Raw genomic sequence first — 17,677 nt, forward strand, 5'->3', positions numbered from 1 at the left:
CATGATATGCTAATTTTTTGGGACCGGCATTTTGGGTTTTCATGAGCTGTATGCCATAATCATCAGTATTAAAACAATTAAAGACCTGAAATATTTCAGTTGGTGTGCAATGAATCTGAAATATATGAAAGTTTCATTTTTATCATTACATTATGGAAAATAATGCCCTTTATTGCAATATGCTAATTTTTTGAGAAGGACCTGTATATGTTTTATGTGCCTACTGACTGGGAAACAAATTGCCCCTTAATAAGGATTCTTGAACTTGAACACTGAAAGTGCTACAGCTAGCTGCTGCTGCTAAAAGCGCTTGCAAATAACATTTGACAACACTGTAAATGCTTCGCTCTTTAGAACACACACTCAAAGTAAAAAAATAAATAAATAAAACATACAACAAAATCGTCTCCCACCCTACCCCTCCCTTACCACATCAGCTACACAGACATAATTACAGACCCTTTCCAAAAAATCAGAATATCATGGAAAAATGGTTTAACTTCCATAATTTTATTCAACAAGTTAATCTTTAATAGGTGATAGTCAGGACCCGCAATCTAAAACCCACAAAAACAGGATTTCAAAAAATTAAAATACTGTGAAGAAATCAGGCCAAATGTTGCAGGGCATGAGTGTTTTAAACTGAGTGTGACACTAATCATCTACTAAACTCAAAGCACCTGCACAGGTTCCCCAGGTGACATTAAATTGCTTCAGTTTGGTTCAGTTGTCTCAGTTCGGTTCAATATGGGGAAGACTGCAGACATAACAACTGGCCATCAGAATTGAGCTCTGTTTCTTCAAACTGAATCTTTTTAAATGTAAGATAAAAATAGTTCATAAGTTTTTCCCATAGAACTCCATTTAAGAAAGTCTAACACATTTCAGTAAAATGTATGTGTATAATCTGTATTTTATTTGACTCTTTGTGTGATGTAGGTACTTGGATGACGTGTCTTTGCATCACTTGATCAATGCACTCTGTTCACTCTCTCTGGAGGCCATGGAAATGGCTTATGGAAACAACAAGGTGACAAATGCTTTTCTATTTCACTGATTTTTTTAATGTATGTTTAATAGACTGTTTTGGGTTAAATGCCAGAAATATGCTTTTGAATACAAAGTATTTTCTCTATTTTCATGCATTTTTTTTCGTCTGGTTGTTGGTCAGGAACCTTCTCTGTTTGCGGTTGCTAAGTTGCTGGAAACGGGCCTGGTGAACATGGACCGTATTGAGATCCTGTGGCGACCCCTGACAGGTCACCTGTTGGAGGTTAGTTCTTTTTCCAGCTAGAGCCTGCATATCATGGATAAACTTTAAATATTTATTATTGCAACTGTTATTTATTTATATGTAGAAAATAACGATATATTGCATAAAAAAAACAAAAAAAAACAAAGATGAAATCTTAATTCCGTCACAACAAATGTACTGATAATGAACTAAAAAGCTACAGCTAAGTGTAGTTTTTTTAGTTTGTTCCAGATCATTAATTACTGCCTTATTCTCTAATGGTCAGTTTAAACATCTGGATTCAAGATGCCTGACTTGTGGCAACAGTAACAACATGCAGTTGCTGCTCATTTTGGGAAAAATACTCAGTTTTGCTTTGGCCTGTACTTCATCATTGTATTGAAAAATGTTAAATAAAAACATTGCCTACATATTTTTTGGGATGTTCAGGCAGAACAAAATAAATACTGGTACTGAGACTGCTTCTTTTGTTAAAGTGCAGCCTCACCTTTCTTACTGCATTTCTCCACAACAAAGTGAGCTTTAGAATTCTGTACATCGGGGGTCCCCAGCCCTGGTCCTCGTGGCCCACTGTCCTGCTTGTTTTAGCTGTTTCCCTGCTTCAACACAATCTGATTCTAATAATTGAAGTACCTCCTCAGAATATCTTCAGGTTTAGCAGAAGCCTGTTATTAACATATTCATTTCAGCCAGGTGTGTTGAAGCAGGGAAGAATCTAAACCAGGGGGTGCCCAATACGTCAATCACGATCTGCCAGTCGATCGCAAATGTATTATGGGTAGATCGCATGGCACTAAAAAGTAGACGTCAGCCTATCATCCATCTATGAAATTTGTCACTTGATAGAGATACAGGGCAGCCTGTCTGAGGCCCCGTTTACACGACGTGAAACATTCAGCCGTTCATTTACACGACAGCAGCCCTCATTCTCTCTGAAACTGAAGGTTTCTGAATCCAGGACTCAGCCCCCATTTACACAGACATGGTGGGGGAATAGGGGTGGGTGTAGGGCTGGGCGATATCTCGATATTTTTAAAATACTGAGATAATTTTTTTGTGATATAGGTTGAGACTATCTCGATATAAAACAATATAGTTTTATACTTGGAAATTATGCTGTCTTCTTTCTCCCAGGCGCCCCCCTCCTTCTACCTCCTCGAACACAAACACAAAGCCCTCAGCCGCGCTCCCCCTCTCCTTCCTGCTTCTCCAGGAGGTGGGAGGGCAGGAGGAGAGGAGACGTTAAGCAGAAGTAAACGCTGCAGCTGAGTGTGTGTGAACTGCAGCTCCGACAGACCTGTCTCCTTCCTTGAAGCAACCCACGGGCCAGAGCTCATTTAGCCGTGCTGTGCCTTTTAGAGGAACACAGAGAGGAAGCACAACATTAATAAATCAGCAGTTTATCATATCTGTAAAGACACAGTCCTTAATGGCTAACAAGATGGCTAACGCTTTAGCCGTCCTGTTCAACAGCTGACGGGACCGGATCTTTAGAAATATGATAAACTGCTAATTTATTAATGTCACGCTTCCTCTCTGTGTTCCTATTAAAGGCACAGCACGGCTAAATGAGCTCTGACCCGTGGGTTGCTTCAAGGAAGGAGACAGGTCTGTCGGAGCTGCAGTTCACACACACTTGCTAACGTGAAGGTGGCGCAGCTGAATGGACTGTACTTACACAGCTCCTTTCTGTCTTATCAAGACACTCAAAGCTCTTTACAACAATCTGTGTCCTCATTTACCCGCTCATACAGCACTCTACTAGATCTATACAAAGAATAATCAGAGCTTTATCACATTCAAACACTGATGGGACACACGTCAGAGGCAATGAGGGGTTCAGTGTCTTGCCCAGGGACACTTCAGCATGTGACTGCTGGTGGAATCGAACCCCCAACCTTCCCATTGGAGGATTACTGCTCTAGCCTTTCAACCACAGCCGCCCCCAGCTGAAGAGGATTGTTATTTAATATATGTAAATAGATGTATAAAAAATAAACTATTTAATATATGTACATAGTTTATTTTTTTAGACATTAATTGTGTACAGTTACAGATGTTTGTTAATAAATGTGCCTGTGTGACAATTGGGACAAAACTTTGACTCAAATATATTTTTATTACTTTATCGAAAGAAAAAATATAGAGATATATATCATATATCGCAATTTTTATAAAAATATTGAGATATTCATTTTGGTCCATATCGCCCAGCCCTAGGTGGATGATATGGACCAAATATAAAATCGTGATCTAAAAAAGTTAAATCAGGTCCTCTGGACATTCAAAAAAAAAAAAAAAGTAGAAACGTTTTGTCTTTCATCCGAATCACTTCAGTCTTTTTGAATGTCCAGAGGACCAGACTTAACTTTTTTAGATTTTTCTACCTGGATTATTGAGCAAGCATCAGGATAATATTGTGATATTTCAGAGCCGGTAACGATAAATTTTGTGATATAACAAAAAAAAAAAAAAAAAAGACAGAAATCATAGTTATTCATTTGACTAAATTAACTTGTTGCTTTGCAGTATTATATAAAAGCTTAAAAAACAAACAGCATGGGTTAATTTTACTGCAATTACTTTATTTAGTAAAGTATTCAGTCTCAAAGTATAAAAATAAAAAAATAATAAAAATGATCTTTCTGTTATTTAGAATGAAAAAGTCTGCACCAAATATAGATCAACAAAATCCACCACAAAATCTAAAGTACAGGTACAGTTCCCAAATAAACTAAATAAAATGAAGCTTAAAACATGTTGAGCATAAATGAAACCTACAACAAATAATATGTTGCCTTTAAATGAGCTATAACTTCCAAAACTTGTGACAAATGCTGAAAACCAATGAAATGCTGCCTGAAAGGACTGCTGATCAGAACCATCAGCCAGTTTCCTGATCCTCAGGAAAGCAGCTGCCCTTAAGGTTTGAGCTGCACAGTTCCCAGTCGCTGTTAGTGCACAGTCAGACTCAGGTAAGGCTCCACGGTCCAACTTGATCATAAATAGGTGGTTGATGCATTCAATGTTTCCCCTGCCATTATATAAGTGGGGTGCCCCGCCACGTCAACAGAACCAAGCTCACAGTCTACCAAACAGAACGTTGGTTACGTACTGTAACCCCAGATTCTATGAATATAGGCGTAGCCCTTTAAGGCTGTCACTTAGTGGGTTTTATCCCGTTATGCGAAGCATTGCACTGAAAAATTGAGTTCACGCCCACCTGCTGTGTGGGCCCAACCCGGTCCGTATAAATTACGTTAAGAACAGGTAATCGGCTCCCAAATAACTTTTCTTCAGCCATTCAGGAGCCAGTGAGTAAAGGGCTATGCCTATATTCATAGAATCTGGGGTTACAGTACGTAACCAACGTTCTATTTTGTTTAGGCTTCGCCATTTAAGGCTGTCGCTTAGTGGGTTAAGGGCGACGCAGATGTGGTCTTCGCCTCACTGGGTCCATTCAAACACTGTATGAAGCAGGAGCTTGCCCAAAAAAACGTCTTGTCACTCAGCTCCTCATGTAAATAATTACGCATTGCGTAATTATGTGTGCCATGCATAGACGCATGTTGTGTAACTATGCGTTCTGAATGCATGAACGCCCCGGAAAAAATTTCAACGGGGAGGGAAAAATGCTGAAAAGAGCCATGAACCAACCGGTTTACGGCTGAACAGTATGAACAAATTAATAATAACAGGAGAGCTGATTATTAATCAAATGAACTGATTGGTAACAGTAGTCATGAACTGATTAGTAGCAATAGAACCAAAATAAAAACCACAACTTGTGACTGATAACATCTCACACTGTAATGCATGCAGACCGATGTGAGTTAAACGGAGTTCCATGAAACATCAATATTCATTCTGTAAAACACTAAGGACAGAATGTGTCATAGATCAGGCCGTCACATCACGTAGATAAAAGTGAATAAATGAGCAGGATGTTGACCACGCGGCCGCAGTGCAAACATCCTGCATTGTCATACCATTATGCAAAGCAGTCGAAGATGCAATACCCTTGGTCGAGTATGCCCTGAGGTTGACGGGAGGCTCTAAATCTGATGCTCTGTAGGCTTCAGAAATGGCCTCACACAGCCAGTGTGACAAGCGCTGGGTGGATAACGGGCGACCTGCAGATGCATCTCTATAATGCACAAACAAATGTTAAATTTGACGCATTGCAGCTGTGTGCGCTATGTAACACGTCAACGCCCGCACAGGACAGAGAAGATGGAAAACCGCTTCTTCCTCTGATTTGTGGGAGAAGGGAAAACCCCTCCAACGATATCGCTCTTGATTTAAAAGACCTCATGATGTTTTTAGGCATAAAGCTGTATTTGGTCTTAGATCAGCTGAGCTGCCGTCTGCCTGAATTCTGAGACATGACGGAGCGACAGAGAAGGCAGATAATCACTCACCCTCTTAGCGGATGTTAAAGCCAGCAGCAGGGCTGTTTTAAGAGACAATAATTTAATTGGGACCTGATCCAGAGGCTCAACTGAAGCTTTGATCAGGGCCTGTAGGACCAGCGTTAAATCCCACTGTGGAACAAGTGGGTGTGAAACAGGCCTGCGTCTTTGTACACCTTTTAGAAAACGCTTCATCAGCAGATGATTAAAAGCTGTTCTGTCTCCGAACCCTTCGTGGCTGGCAGAAATGGCTGCAGCGTACGTTAATCGTGCTGAACGCCAAATTTCTGTCCATCAGCTGTCGCAGAAAGGACAGCACGTCGCCTAAAGGACATGAAGGTGGCCTCTACACCTTTCTCTGTACACCAGCGCTGAAAACTGTCCACTTTGTTGTGTACAGCGCTGTGGTAGATGTAGCACATGAATCCTAGATTGTGCGCACTACATCCTGTGGGAGACCCATCCCTTCTAAGTGGGTCCGCTCAGCGGCCAGACCCACAGGTGCTGGCCTATTTCTGGGTAACTCCTGATCGCTCCACCTGCCTGAAGGAGAGCGTCCTCCCTCCACGGCAGTTTCCATGGGCGCCCCGATAACAGGCGTCGCAGGACTGGGAACCATGGTGCGTCCACGCGCTCGGGGGCCACCAGGAGAGCTGTCAATCCCTCCTCCTGAACTCGGTTCAAGAACTGTAAACTCAAAGGAGGTGGAGGAAACGCGTACAGAAGCGTTTTGGGCCATGGGCTGTGGGCAATGCGTCCACCCCCAGCAGTGGTTCGTCTCGCGGGCTCAGAGAAAACCATAGTTGACACTGAGCATTTTCTCGTGTCGCAAATAGGTCCACGGCTGCTTGCCAAATACCTGCCACGTCTGGGCCAACAGGTCTGGATGGAGAGTCCAGTCCCCATGACATGGGCTGCCCCTGGACATCACATCTGCCCCTTTGTTCAGAACACCGGAACTGTACACTGCTCTGATGGCGAGCAGATTTTGATGTGCCCAACACAGTAGTTTTTGCGCAGTGTGTAACATCTGGGCTGAGCGCACACCCCCTGCCGGTTTATGTACGCAGCAGTAACCTTGTTGTCTGTGTGAATCAAGACGTGTTGATTCTGCATCACAGGAGCAAAGTGTTGAATCACGTTCAGCACCGTGCGACACTCCAAAAATGTTTGTGGGCTGATGTGTGATGGGCCACATCGCCCCTACAGCTTGAGATAGGCATGCCCCCCCCCCCAACCTGACAGCGACGCGTCTGTGAAGACTGACACGTGTGACGTGGGTCTGCTGACGGGGACTCCCTCCGACAGAACCAGGGTGTTTCTCCAGTGTCGGAGGTCTACTCTCACGGAGGGAGGAACAGTGATCATCTGTCTCTTTTGTTTTACTGCATCTACACACAGACGCGCAAACCACCTCTGGAGGCGTCTCATGTGTAATAAACCCAGCGGGACCACTGTGTGAGCCGATGACATCATTCCTAACAGCTTCATGATGGAAACAGCTGTTACTACTCTGCCAGGTCTTACATGGCATAGCTGGTCTTTCAGAGTGTCTATTCTCGTTTGTGATAAACGAGCCCTCATGGTGGTTGAGCTTAGCTCCACTCCCAGATAACAATTGTCGGGGCCGGGAGAATAGAGCTTTTCTTCCAATTTATGGCGAAGCCCAGATTTAACAGGTGTGATGTCAGCACCTGGACCTGTCCCGCTGCTTCTTGTCTGGAGCGTGACAGCAACAACAGGTTGACCAAGTAAAACAAAACTCTCATCCCTGCTCTGTGTAACGGTTGCAGGGCCGTCTCCACATACTTTGATAACGTATGAGGCGCGAGGGAATACCCGAACGGCAGCCTGTTGTACTGATACTTCACCCCTTGAAAGGAGAAACGTACGAATTTTCTGTGTTTTGGGATGATCGGTATGTGAAAATAAGCATCTTTAGGACGATGGAACAAACCAATCGTTTCTCTGGATGTTGTCCAACAGCTGTCTGGTTGTCAACATGTGAAACGGTCTGTCCATGATCACCTTGTTGAGAAATCACAGATCCAAAATGGGTCTCGTTCCTCCGGTCCTTTTGGGAACCAGGAAGTAACGTGAGTAAAACCCTGTGTTTTCTTCTCCGTTGGGAACTCTGGAGATTACCTCTTTTATCAGAAGTTCCTGGACTTCTGCATTTAGGGATGAGATTTGGTCTGGTGATGACAGGATCGTCTCTAAAATTCCTTAGAACAGAGGGGGTCGGGTTGCAAATTGCAACGTGTAACCCTAGCTTAACACCCTGGCCATCCATCTGTCTGGCGAGCATGTTTTTAGCCACTCCGCGTAACGTTCGTGGAGTGGACGCGTGTTTAAGTGATGCGCCATGTTTTGTACAGATGTCATCCAGTCCGCCACCTCGACCGCCGTCATGTGTCGCGGGAATGTTTTCCATGTGACCCAAGGCGAGGCTTCCTCGAAAAGGCTCTGAACGCGCCCGTGTGCTGCATTCGGACCGCGGATCCACCTTCATGTCTAGGTGAGCTGGTGTGTGTTGAGGAGAAGCATGTGGAAGCTGATGACGCCGTGGGGCCGTGCGTTTGACGCCACTGCGGTGAAACGTGTGTCGCTTCTGCCGCGAGCTGTGTCCCGCGCTGGGTTCGCTTTGAGATCTCGCATCTATGCCGCCATGAGCGGGCGAGCGCTGTGAAGCAGTGAGCGCGACTTCATCTATGCCGTGCCGTTTGAGTGAATGCTGCGAGCCCCGCGGGAGCACACGTTTTCTCTGGTGGGACGCGCGCCGCTCTCGCTGGAAGCGAGGTTCGTCACTGGGTTCGCTCAGCTGTCTCACGCTTATGTTGCCGTCAGCGGCTGAGTGCTGAGATGCGGTGGATGAAGGCTGCCCACACCGCGGCGGCACGCGTTTGCTTTGGTGCGGCGTGTGTCGCTCTCGCTGAGAGCGAGGTCCGACCCGACCTGCGGTCCCACATTTATGCCGATGTGGGCTGGTGAACACCGGGGAGCTGTGTGTGCACCATCATCAACGTAACGCCGTTTGGGTGAAGGCTGTTTGCGTCGCGCGAGTGCGCGTTTGACACCGCTTGGGTGAGGATCGTGCAGCTCGGGTTGACAACAACTTATTTCGCTTACTATTGTGTCGTGTAAGCATCTCGTCATGTCTTGGAGCACTGGTGAGTTAAAAAACCCTTATTTAAGGATACCAGCTCGTTATGTGTGGAGGATGTGTGCGCAGCCGCTGTGAGTTCATCCGAGCTTACAGACTGGCTAAAAATAGACACTTTGATCATGAATGATGTTTTATTCAACATTTGTCATATTTACACACACCCTCCGCAGACCGTCATTTTGAATCTTTTCCCCCATGAGCTCTGGGATTTGTTGGCCCAGGGCGCCGTTTGCTTGGGATCTCTGGGAAAAACATTGGTCACTCTGTTGCCTTGATGAAAGGGGCCGGTCTCTGACGGACGGGGCTGAAGCTCAGCGAGACGGCCGTGGAACGTCTTGCCACCGGCTCATTTCGTGTGGAGGGTATGAGAGGGAGCCACTGTCAGGTCATCTGAGCTGACAGACAGGCTAAAAATAGACACTTTAATCATTAAATGGTGTTTTATTCCAAACTTGTGTCACCTTCACACACATCCTCCGTCAAAACTGTCATTTGCTCTGCCATTTGTTGTCCTAGAGCGCCATCTGTTGGCGGTCTCAGGGAAATGCTGAAAACTCCGTCCTCCAGCTGCGATGCGGGCCGGCAGACAGCAAAGAGGTGCACTGGTTGGGGATGACGTCAGCTGCCCTGCAGACGGAGCATACGTCTCCTCCCGCCTCTGAACGTGCACGCCAACAGCGTAACGTGTTGTTCGCTGCGGCCGTCTGGAACGCATGCTGGTGAGCTCAGTTGGAGATCGGTGTCACTGTCTGGGTTACGCTAACTGGAGACGCGGGATGCTGGTCCACCTGGACATCTTGCTCCGATAAAAGCCTCCGTCAGGCTCGGCTCCAGGGGGCACTGAGGGAATTTCCGCTCAGTGAAACCCCTGCTCTGGAGATGGCCGCGGACTGTGGAGAGACCGGCCCCCCAATCTACTAAGAAAGCCAGCTGTGGCCTCGTCCCGTAGGATGTCCTGTTGGGAACTTAGGCCAGATGGGAACAGGACGGTGAGCCGGATTGGAGCCTAGAAAAAACCTTCCCGCCGGATCATCCAAACTGGTGGGAAAGGCGCGGGACGTAAAAAAGGGTCCCTTAATGTCAACAGCCTCCTGGATTACGCCGGTCAACCCCAGAGGGCGCCGTCGGCCGGGAGCGGTGTGATCGCCGATGCGAAACGAGGTGGGATGAGGTGAGCATTCGCTCAGCCCCCCTCCACCGACACAGCAGGTGGGCGTGGACTAAATTTTTCAGTGCAATGCTTTGCATAACAGGATAAAACCCACTAAGCGACAGCCTTAAAGGGCGAAGCCTATATGAAATAGAACTGTGCGCACCCCCGCCTCACCTGCCTGCACTGACGAAACTCCAAGTTAGCAGCTTGCTAGCTGAAAAGCTAAACGCAACGTCTTCCCTCATGCTGACTGGCTCAAAAACTGTCGGAACAAAGCTCTCAGCTCAGATGTGTCTGTGTCCCTCCCACTCTAAAACAGTGCACAGCTCAGATGTCTCCATTCATGCCTTCACCTTTACAACTTGAATATCGCAGCATACTGTGTACAACAGTGTACCATACGTCATCCAACACTGTGTGGTTAGATGATGTATTATGTCATGAAATTAGCATATCGTGGTATAATTTATTTTTCTGGGCAAGTTTTGTTTACCGGTATTATTGTGAATGATATGATATGGCCCAGCCCTATGGGGGAACGTAGGTCTTTTCAGACGTTGATTTGAGGAAAAAGTCCACGTTGACATGGAGCGCATTCAGTGTTTACATGAAATGTTGGTTACGTACTGTAACCCCAGATTCTAAGAGTATAGGCGTAGCCCTTTAAGAGCTGTCGCTTAGTGGGTTAAGGGCGAAGCAGACATGGTCCTCGCCTCACTGGGTCCATTCGAACACCATATGGAGCGGTAGCTTGCCCAAAAAACGTCTTGTCACTCAGCTCTCCATGTGCGTAATTATGCGTTCCATGCACAGACGCATGCTGTGTAGTTATGCGTTCTGAGTGCATGAACACCCCGGAAACTTTCAACAGGGAAAGGAAGATGCTGAAAAAGGCCATGAATCAACCGATTCACGGCTGAACAATATAAACAGATTAATAACAGGTGAGCTGATTATTAATCAAATTAACTGATTGGTAACAATAGTCATGAAGTGATTAATGACAATAGAACCAAAATAACAGTCACAACTTGTGGCTGATAACATCTCACACTGTAAATGCATGCAGTCATATGTGAGTTTAAACGGGGTTCCCTGAAACGACAATATTCATTCTGTTAAAACACTAAGGACAGAATGTGTCATGGAACGAGCCGTCACATCACATAAATAGAAATGAATAAATGAGCAGGGTGTTGACCACGCGGCCGCAGTGCAAATATCCTGCATTGACATACCATTATGCAGAGCAGTCGAAGATGCGACACCTCTGGTTGAATGCGCCCTGAGATTGACAGGAGGCTCTAAATCTGATGCTGTGTAGGCTTCAGAAATGGCCTCACACAGCCAGTGTGACAGGCACTGGGTGGATAATGGGCGACCTGCAGATGCATCTCTATAATGTACAAACATATGTTGAGTTTGACGCATTGCAGCTGTGCGCGCTATGTGACACATCAACGCCTGCACAGGACAGAGAAGATGGAAAGATGCTTCTTCTTCTGATTTGTGTGTGTGTGTGTGTGGGGGGGGCTCGTGATGTTTTAGTCATAAAAGCTGGATTCGGTCTTAGATCAGCTGAGCTGCCGTCAGCCTGAATTCTAAGACATGACGGAGCGACAGAGGGCAGATAAATCACTCTCCCTCTTAGCGGATGTTAAAGCCAGCAGCAGGGCTGTTTTAAGAGACAATAATTTAATTGGAACCTGATTCAGTGGCTCGAATGGAGCTTGATCAGGGCCCGCAGGACCAGCGTTAAATCCCACTGTGGAGCAAGTGGGTGTGAAACAGGCCTGTGTCTCTGCACACCTTTTAAAAAAAATGCTTCATCAGCGGATGATTAAAAGCTGTTCTGTCTCCAAACCCTTTGTGACAGGAAGAGATGGCTGCAGCATACGTTTAATTGTGCTGAACGCCAAATTTCTGTCCATCAGCTGCTGTAGAAAGGACAGCACGCCGCCTTGTGGACATGAGGTTGCCTCTACACCTTTCTCTGTTCACCTTTTACAAAACTCTTCATCAGCGGATGATTAAAAGCTGTTCTGTCTCCGAAAAACCTTTGTGACAGGAAGAGATGGCTGCAGCATACGTTTAATCGTGCTGAACGCCAAATTTCTGTCCATCAGCTGCTGCAGAAAGGACAGCACGCCGCCTAGTGGACATGGGTTTTTCCAGTGTTGGAGATCTGTTCTCACGTTGGGAGGAACAGTGATTGTCCGTCTCTTTTGCCTCACTGGATCCACGCGCAGACAAGCAAACCATCTCTGGAGGCGTCTCATGTGTAGTAAGCCCAGCGGGCCACTGTGTGAGCTGATGGCATCGTTCCTAACATCTTCATGATGGAAAATAGCTGTTACTACTCTGCCCAGTCTTACGTGGCAGAGCTGAACTCTAGAGTGTTGATTCTCGTCTGTGATAAAGGAATAAACGAGCCCTCATGGTGGTCGAGTTTAGCTCCACTCCCAGATAACAATCGTCTGGGCCGGGAGAATCGAGCTTTTTCCCAATTTGTGGCGAAGCCCAGAATTAGCGGGTGTGACGTCAGCACCTGAGCCTGTGCCACTGCTTCCCGTTGTCAACATGTGAAGTGATCTGCCCACGATCGCCTTGTTGAAAACTGACAGGTCCAAAATCGTTCTCGTTCCTCCTGTCCGTTTGGAACCAGGAAGTAATGAGTAAAAAAAACTGTGTTTTCCTCTCTGTTGGGAACCCCTGGACTTCTGCCTTTAGGGATGAGACCAGGTCTGGTGATGACAGGACCGTCTCTAAAAACTCCTCCAAACGGAGGGGTTTGGGCTGTAAGTTGCAACGTATAACCCCTGCTATCAGCTTGGCCATCCATCTGTCTGGCGAGCAAGCTCTCAGCCACACCACGTAACGTTCGTGGAGTGGGTGCGCGTTTAGGTGGTGCGTCATGTTTTTATGGACGTCAGCCAGTCTACCGCCCCGATCATTGTCATGCGCCGCGGAAGTGTGTTCCGCGTGACCCAAGGCGAGGCTTCCTCGAAAAGGCTCTGAGCGCTCCTCTTTGCCGCGCTCAGGCTGCGGGTTCACATTCATGTCTTTGTGGACCGGCGTGTGTTGAGGAGAGGCATGTGAAAACTGTTGGTGCCGTGGGAGCATGCGTTTGACACTACTGCGGTGAGACGCGTGCCGCTCCTATGCGCGCCTTCATCAATGCCGCGTCGTTTGAATGAAGGCTGCAGGTGCCGCGGAAGCACGCATTTGCTTTGGTGAGGCGCGTGCCACACCTGCTGAGAGTGAGGTTTCTCACTGGACCTGTTCTGCGGTCTCACATTTATGCTGATGCAAGCGGGCGAGCGCTGAGAGGCGCTGCGAGCGCCTTCATCAATGCCACATCGTTTGAACGAAGGCTGCAGGCGCCGTGGAAGTGTGTTCCACGTGACCCAAGGCAAGGCTTCCTCGAAAGGGCTCTGAGCGCGTCCCTGTGCCGTGCTCGGGCTGCGATTCACATTCATGTCTATGTGGACCAGCGTGTGTTTAGGAGGGGCGTGTGAAAACTGTTGGCGCCATGGGAGCACGCGTTTGACACCACTGCGGTGAGACGTATGCTGCTCCTGTGCGCACCTTCATCAACGCTGTGTCGTTTGGCTGCAGGCGCCGTGGAAGCACGCGTTTGCTTCGGTGAGACGCGTGCCGCTCCTGGAAGTGTGCAGCTTGGGCTGAAAAATGAGTTATTCCACTGAACTCATTCTGCGGATCACATTCACTTCGACTGTTGTGTCAAGCGAGCGTCTCGTCCTTATTTGGAGCAACGGTGATTCTGAAAAACCTTTTTTAAAGGCCACCGGCTCGTTTTGTGTGGAGGATGTGTGAAGGAGCCGCTGTGAGGTCATCCGAGCTGACAGACTGGCTAAAAAACAGACACTTTCATCATTAAATTATGTTTTATTCCAAAAACTCGTGTCATCTTTACACACATCCTCCGCAAACCGTCATTTTGAATCATCTCTCCCGTGAGCTCTGCGGTTTGTTGTCCTAGGGTGCCGCCTGTTGGCAATCTCAGGGAAACGCTGAATCTCCGGTTGCTGGGATGAGAGAGGCTGATGTCTGATGGGCGGGGCTGGCGTAGCGGAGCGGGAAGACGCTGCTTCCGCCGTGGAACGTTTTGAAAATTGTCCCGAACAGCGCATCCGTCGTTGATGTGGGCCCTCCAACAAAAAAGCTTTCTGCAGCTCTTCCGAGAGGGAGGTGGAGTGACGGGCCAGGTGGACCTCTAGAAAACCTTGTCCTCCGGCTGCAATACGAGACCGGCAGACAACAAAAGAGGCGCACAGGTTGAGGATTATGTCAGCTGCCTTGCAGAGGGAGCGCTGCGTCTCCTCCAGCTTCTTGAACATTGTACGCCAGCAGTTTAACGTATTGTTTGCTGCGGCCGCCTGGAATGCACACTTGTGAGCTCGGTTGGAGAGCGACATTACCATCTGTCATGCTTACCCGGAGGTGCAGGACGCTGGTCCAACTTGGACATCTTGCTCCGAAAGCCTCCGCCAGGCTTGGCTCCAGGGGGGCACCGAGGGAATTTCCGCTCGGTGAAACCCCTCCACTCTGGTGATGGGCGCGAACATGAGAACCGGCGCTCCATTCTACTAGGACTGGCTGCGGCCTCGTCCCAGTAGGACGTCACTGCTGGGAAACGAGGCCAGATGGGATTAGGACGGCGAGCCGGAATGGAGCCCAGAAACCTTCCCGCTAGATCATCTGATCTGGGCGGGGGAAGGAGAGGGACGGAAAAAGTCCCTTCATGTCAGCCGCCTCCTGGATTATGCCGGGCAGCTCCAGAGGGGGGCACCGACGGCTGGGAGCGGTGTGGTCGTCGATGCGAAAAAAGGTCCGGGGGGGGTCAGCATTCGCTCAGCCCCCCTCGTTCTGACACTACGCTCTCCAGGAGGGTGTGAGCAGCGGGGAGCTGCTGCTGACGTCGCCTGTCCCGGAGGAACCATCCGATTTGCTCCGAGAGTCGGCGATAAAAGGAAAATTACAAGATGGCGTCGTCCAGCGTGTAGCGACCTGCCACTTATAAATACTCCTCGGCGCTTACCTTGAAACAAGACAGCTCGTCTGCTTCTCCTCGGGGAGGAGAACTCACCGGGATGGCAGGAGGTTGGCGTGGCGGGGCCACAGGCAGTCTTAACTAAGGTTGGTCAAGCTAGACAATTTTCCTTCTTCGTTCTTCTGACAGTGCTATTAGCTTGCTGAAGAAAAATGGGAGCCGATTACCTGCTCTTAACGTAATTCATACGGACCGGGTGGGGCCCACACAGCAGGTGAGTGTGGATTTAATTGTTCAGTGCAATGCTTCACATGACGGGATAAACCCACTGAGCGACAGCTCTTAAAGGGCGAAGCCTATACGAAATAGAACCAGGATACCCCCACCCCCAAATCTGCTGTAGTTGCCATGCCAGGTCATTAGTTGGTGCTGTTAATTTTGTACATTCACCTAATGCACATGTGCACTGCCTGGGACTTCTGTCTGTAAGGACTTTCCTCTGGGCTCTAAGCCCATTAGCAACAAAACTTAAAGCTGGATTTTGGATACGAGTCGACAGATTTGATGCCAAGCAGGACTGTTTCATCTAACAGCTCGACACTGGTCTCTGAGCGAACGAGCACTGACGAGGATGATGTCAGGCTTCCCACTCCGGTGGTAATCAATAGCCGTTGAGCAATGCTACAGCATGTAAATCAGTGTTCTTAATAACGTTTGTTTCAGTTTACTTCATTTACACAACAACCAACTATGTTTTTATTTTAAATTTTCCTGCGAGAAGCTATCCTCCCACCAGAGGGACTGGTTCTGAAAGAGCATACACTTCAGCGTTGCAGGAGGACCGTGAAGAGAGGGATGTTGGAACAACTATTCACTTAAAATTCCCCTCAGTTCTTTTTTCTAATCCATTCAATGTTTTAAGCTGCATTAAGCAAAGGAGTGACAGCCTGAACAAGCCAGATAAACAACATGGTGCCAGTACCCAGGATGACAAGACAGAGAGAGTCCAGTTCATTAATGTAGTTTACAGTTCAGGTTAATGTGTTTTTAATATTGTTCTGTTTTCTTATCAGTGTTTGTGTGACATGCAATTTGTGGTGTTGAATTAATAAATAAAAACAAAACCTAATGTCTTCATTTTCATCTTCAATAGCATGCAATATGTTTTACATCATCATCAGTTTGTCACAGAATTTGAATTACATAATGTCCATATAGCTTCATTTAGCTTAAATAGCTTAATTACATCTCCCACCACTAACAGAAAATACTGTTTATTATTAATACTGTTATTATTTAGCACATTTTGGCAGCATGACAGCTTAGTGGTTAGCACTGTTGCCTCACAGCAAGGTCTTGGGTTCAATCCCCGGTCGAACCTGGGGTCTTTCTGTGTGGAGTTTGCATGTTCTTCTCGTGCTTGCGTGGGTTTTCTCCGGGTACTCAAGTTTCCTCCCACACAGACCAAAAACATGCATGTTAGTCTGCCTTCAGGCCCAGGCCTCCCTTGCAAAAGAGATCTGTGATCTCAGTGGGATTTGCCTGGTTCAATAAAGGTTAATAAAATAATAAATACATTTTTTATGTTGTAGTCCAGCACGACGTGTGAAATATACGCCTCGACAGGCTCATTCAATAAATAGTTATTAGAACTGGATCCGACTGGCATCTCATCCGAACACCAATGTTGTTCACAGTAGCTACATTCCAGCGTACATCAAAATATATTCCATCATTCGTAGCTCAGAAAGCAGTATGTTATACTCCGCCGCCATTATTGATAGAAATATGCAATTGGTCCACGCGTGCGTAAAATATACGCCTTTAGTGTAGTGTGCATGTGTTAACAACTCTGCGAGAGGTTTCTCGAAAACCTCCGGATTCAGCGAGGGTGGGGGCTGGTGTTGTATAAATGAACAGTCGAACTGCAGAGATAAAGAGGCAGTTTCACTCAAATTTTGTGCCATGTAAACGCTCCCACAGAGTGGAGATTTTCGGGGGAATCCCCAAGGGAGGCATGAAGAGCTCTGCAAGTGTGACGTGGCACATGCACACTCCAGGCGGCTGCAGTCCAAAGTTTTTCCGCTCTAACAACAGTTATAATAAATAACAATAGTTATAATAAATAACTACATATATAATAAACAACATATATAATAACAGTAAAAAAAAATAACAGTTCTAATAAACAACAACAGCTATAATAAATAATGACAGTTATAATAAATAACAGCAGTTATAATAAATAACAGTTATAATAAATAACAGCAGTTACAATAAATGACAACAGATATAATAAACAACAGATATAATAACAGTTCTAATAAATAACAAACATTCTAATAAATAACAGATATAATAAATAACAACAGTTATAATAAATAACAATAGTTATAATAAATAACAACAGTTATAATAAATAACAACAGATATAATAAACAACAGATATAATAACAGTTCTAATAAATAACAGTTCTAATAAACAACAACATTTCTAATAAATAACAGTTCTAATAAACAACAACAGCTATAATAAATAACAACAGTAATAATAAATAACGACAGTAATAATAAATAACGACAGTAATAATAAATAACAGCAGTTATAATAAATAACAGTTCTAATAAATAACAGTTCTAATAAACAACAACAGTTCTAATAAATAACAGTTCTAAT

The 17,677-nt window shown here is 46.2% G+C and overlaps 1 protein-coding gene across 1 annotated transcript in view; it reads left to right on the forward strand.

Annotated features, from left to right (window-relative positions):
• Window positions 1-945: 945 nt before the first annotated feature.
• The window catches only part of LOC119416417 (protein MON2 homolog), a gene marked incomplete at its 3' end in the record, with an annotated part of 20,571 nt that continues 3,839 nt past the window's right edge, over window positions 946-17,677 (forward strand). Inside the window, 2 exon segments of the mRNA XM_037683657.1 lie at window positions 946-1,030; window positions 1,172-1,273. Coding sequence (XP_037539585.1) covers window positions 1,004-1,030; window positions 1,172-1,273 — 129 coding nt within the window.

The sequence above is a fragment of the Nematolebias whitei genome, chromosome 10 (assembly GCF_014905685.2).
Source record: "Nematolebias whitei isolate Nwh7 chromosome 10, NemWhi1, whole genome shotgun sequence".
NCBI lineage: Eukaryota > Metazoa > Chordata > Actinopteri > Cyprinodontiformes > Rivulidae > Nematolebias > Nematolebias whitei.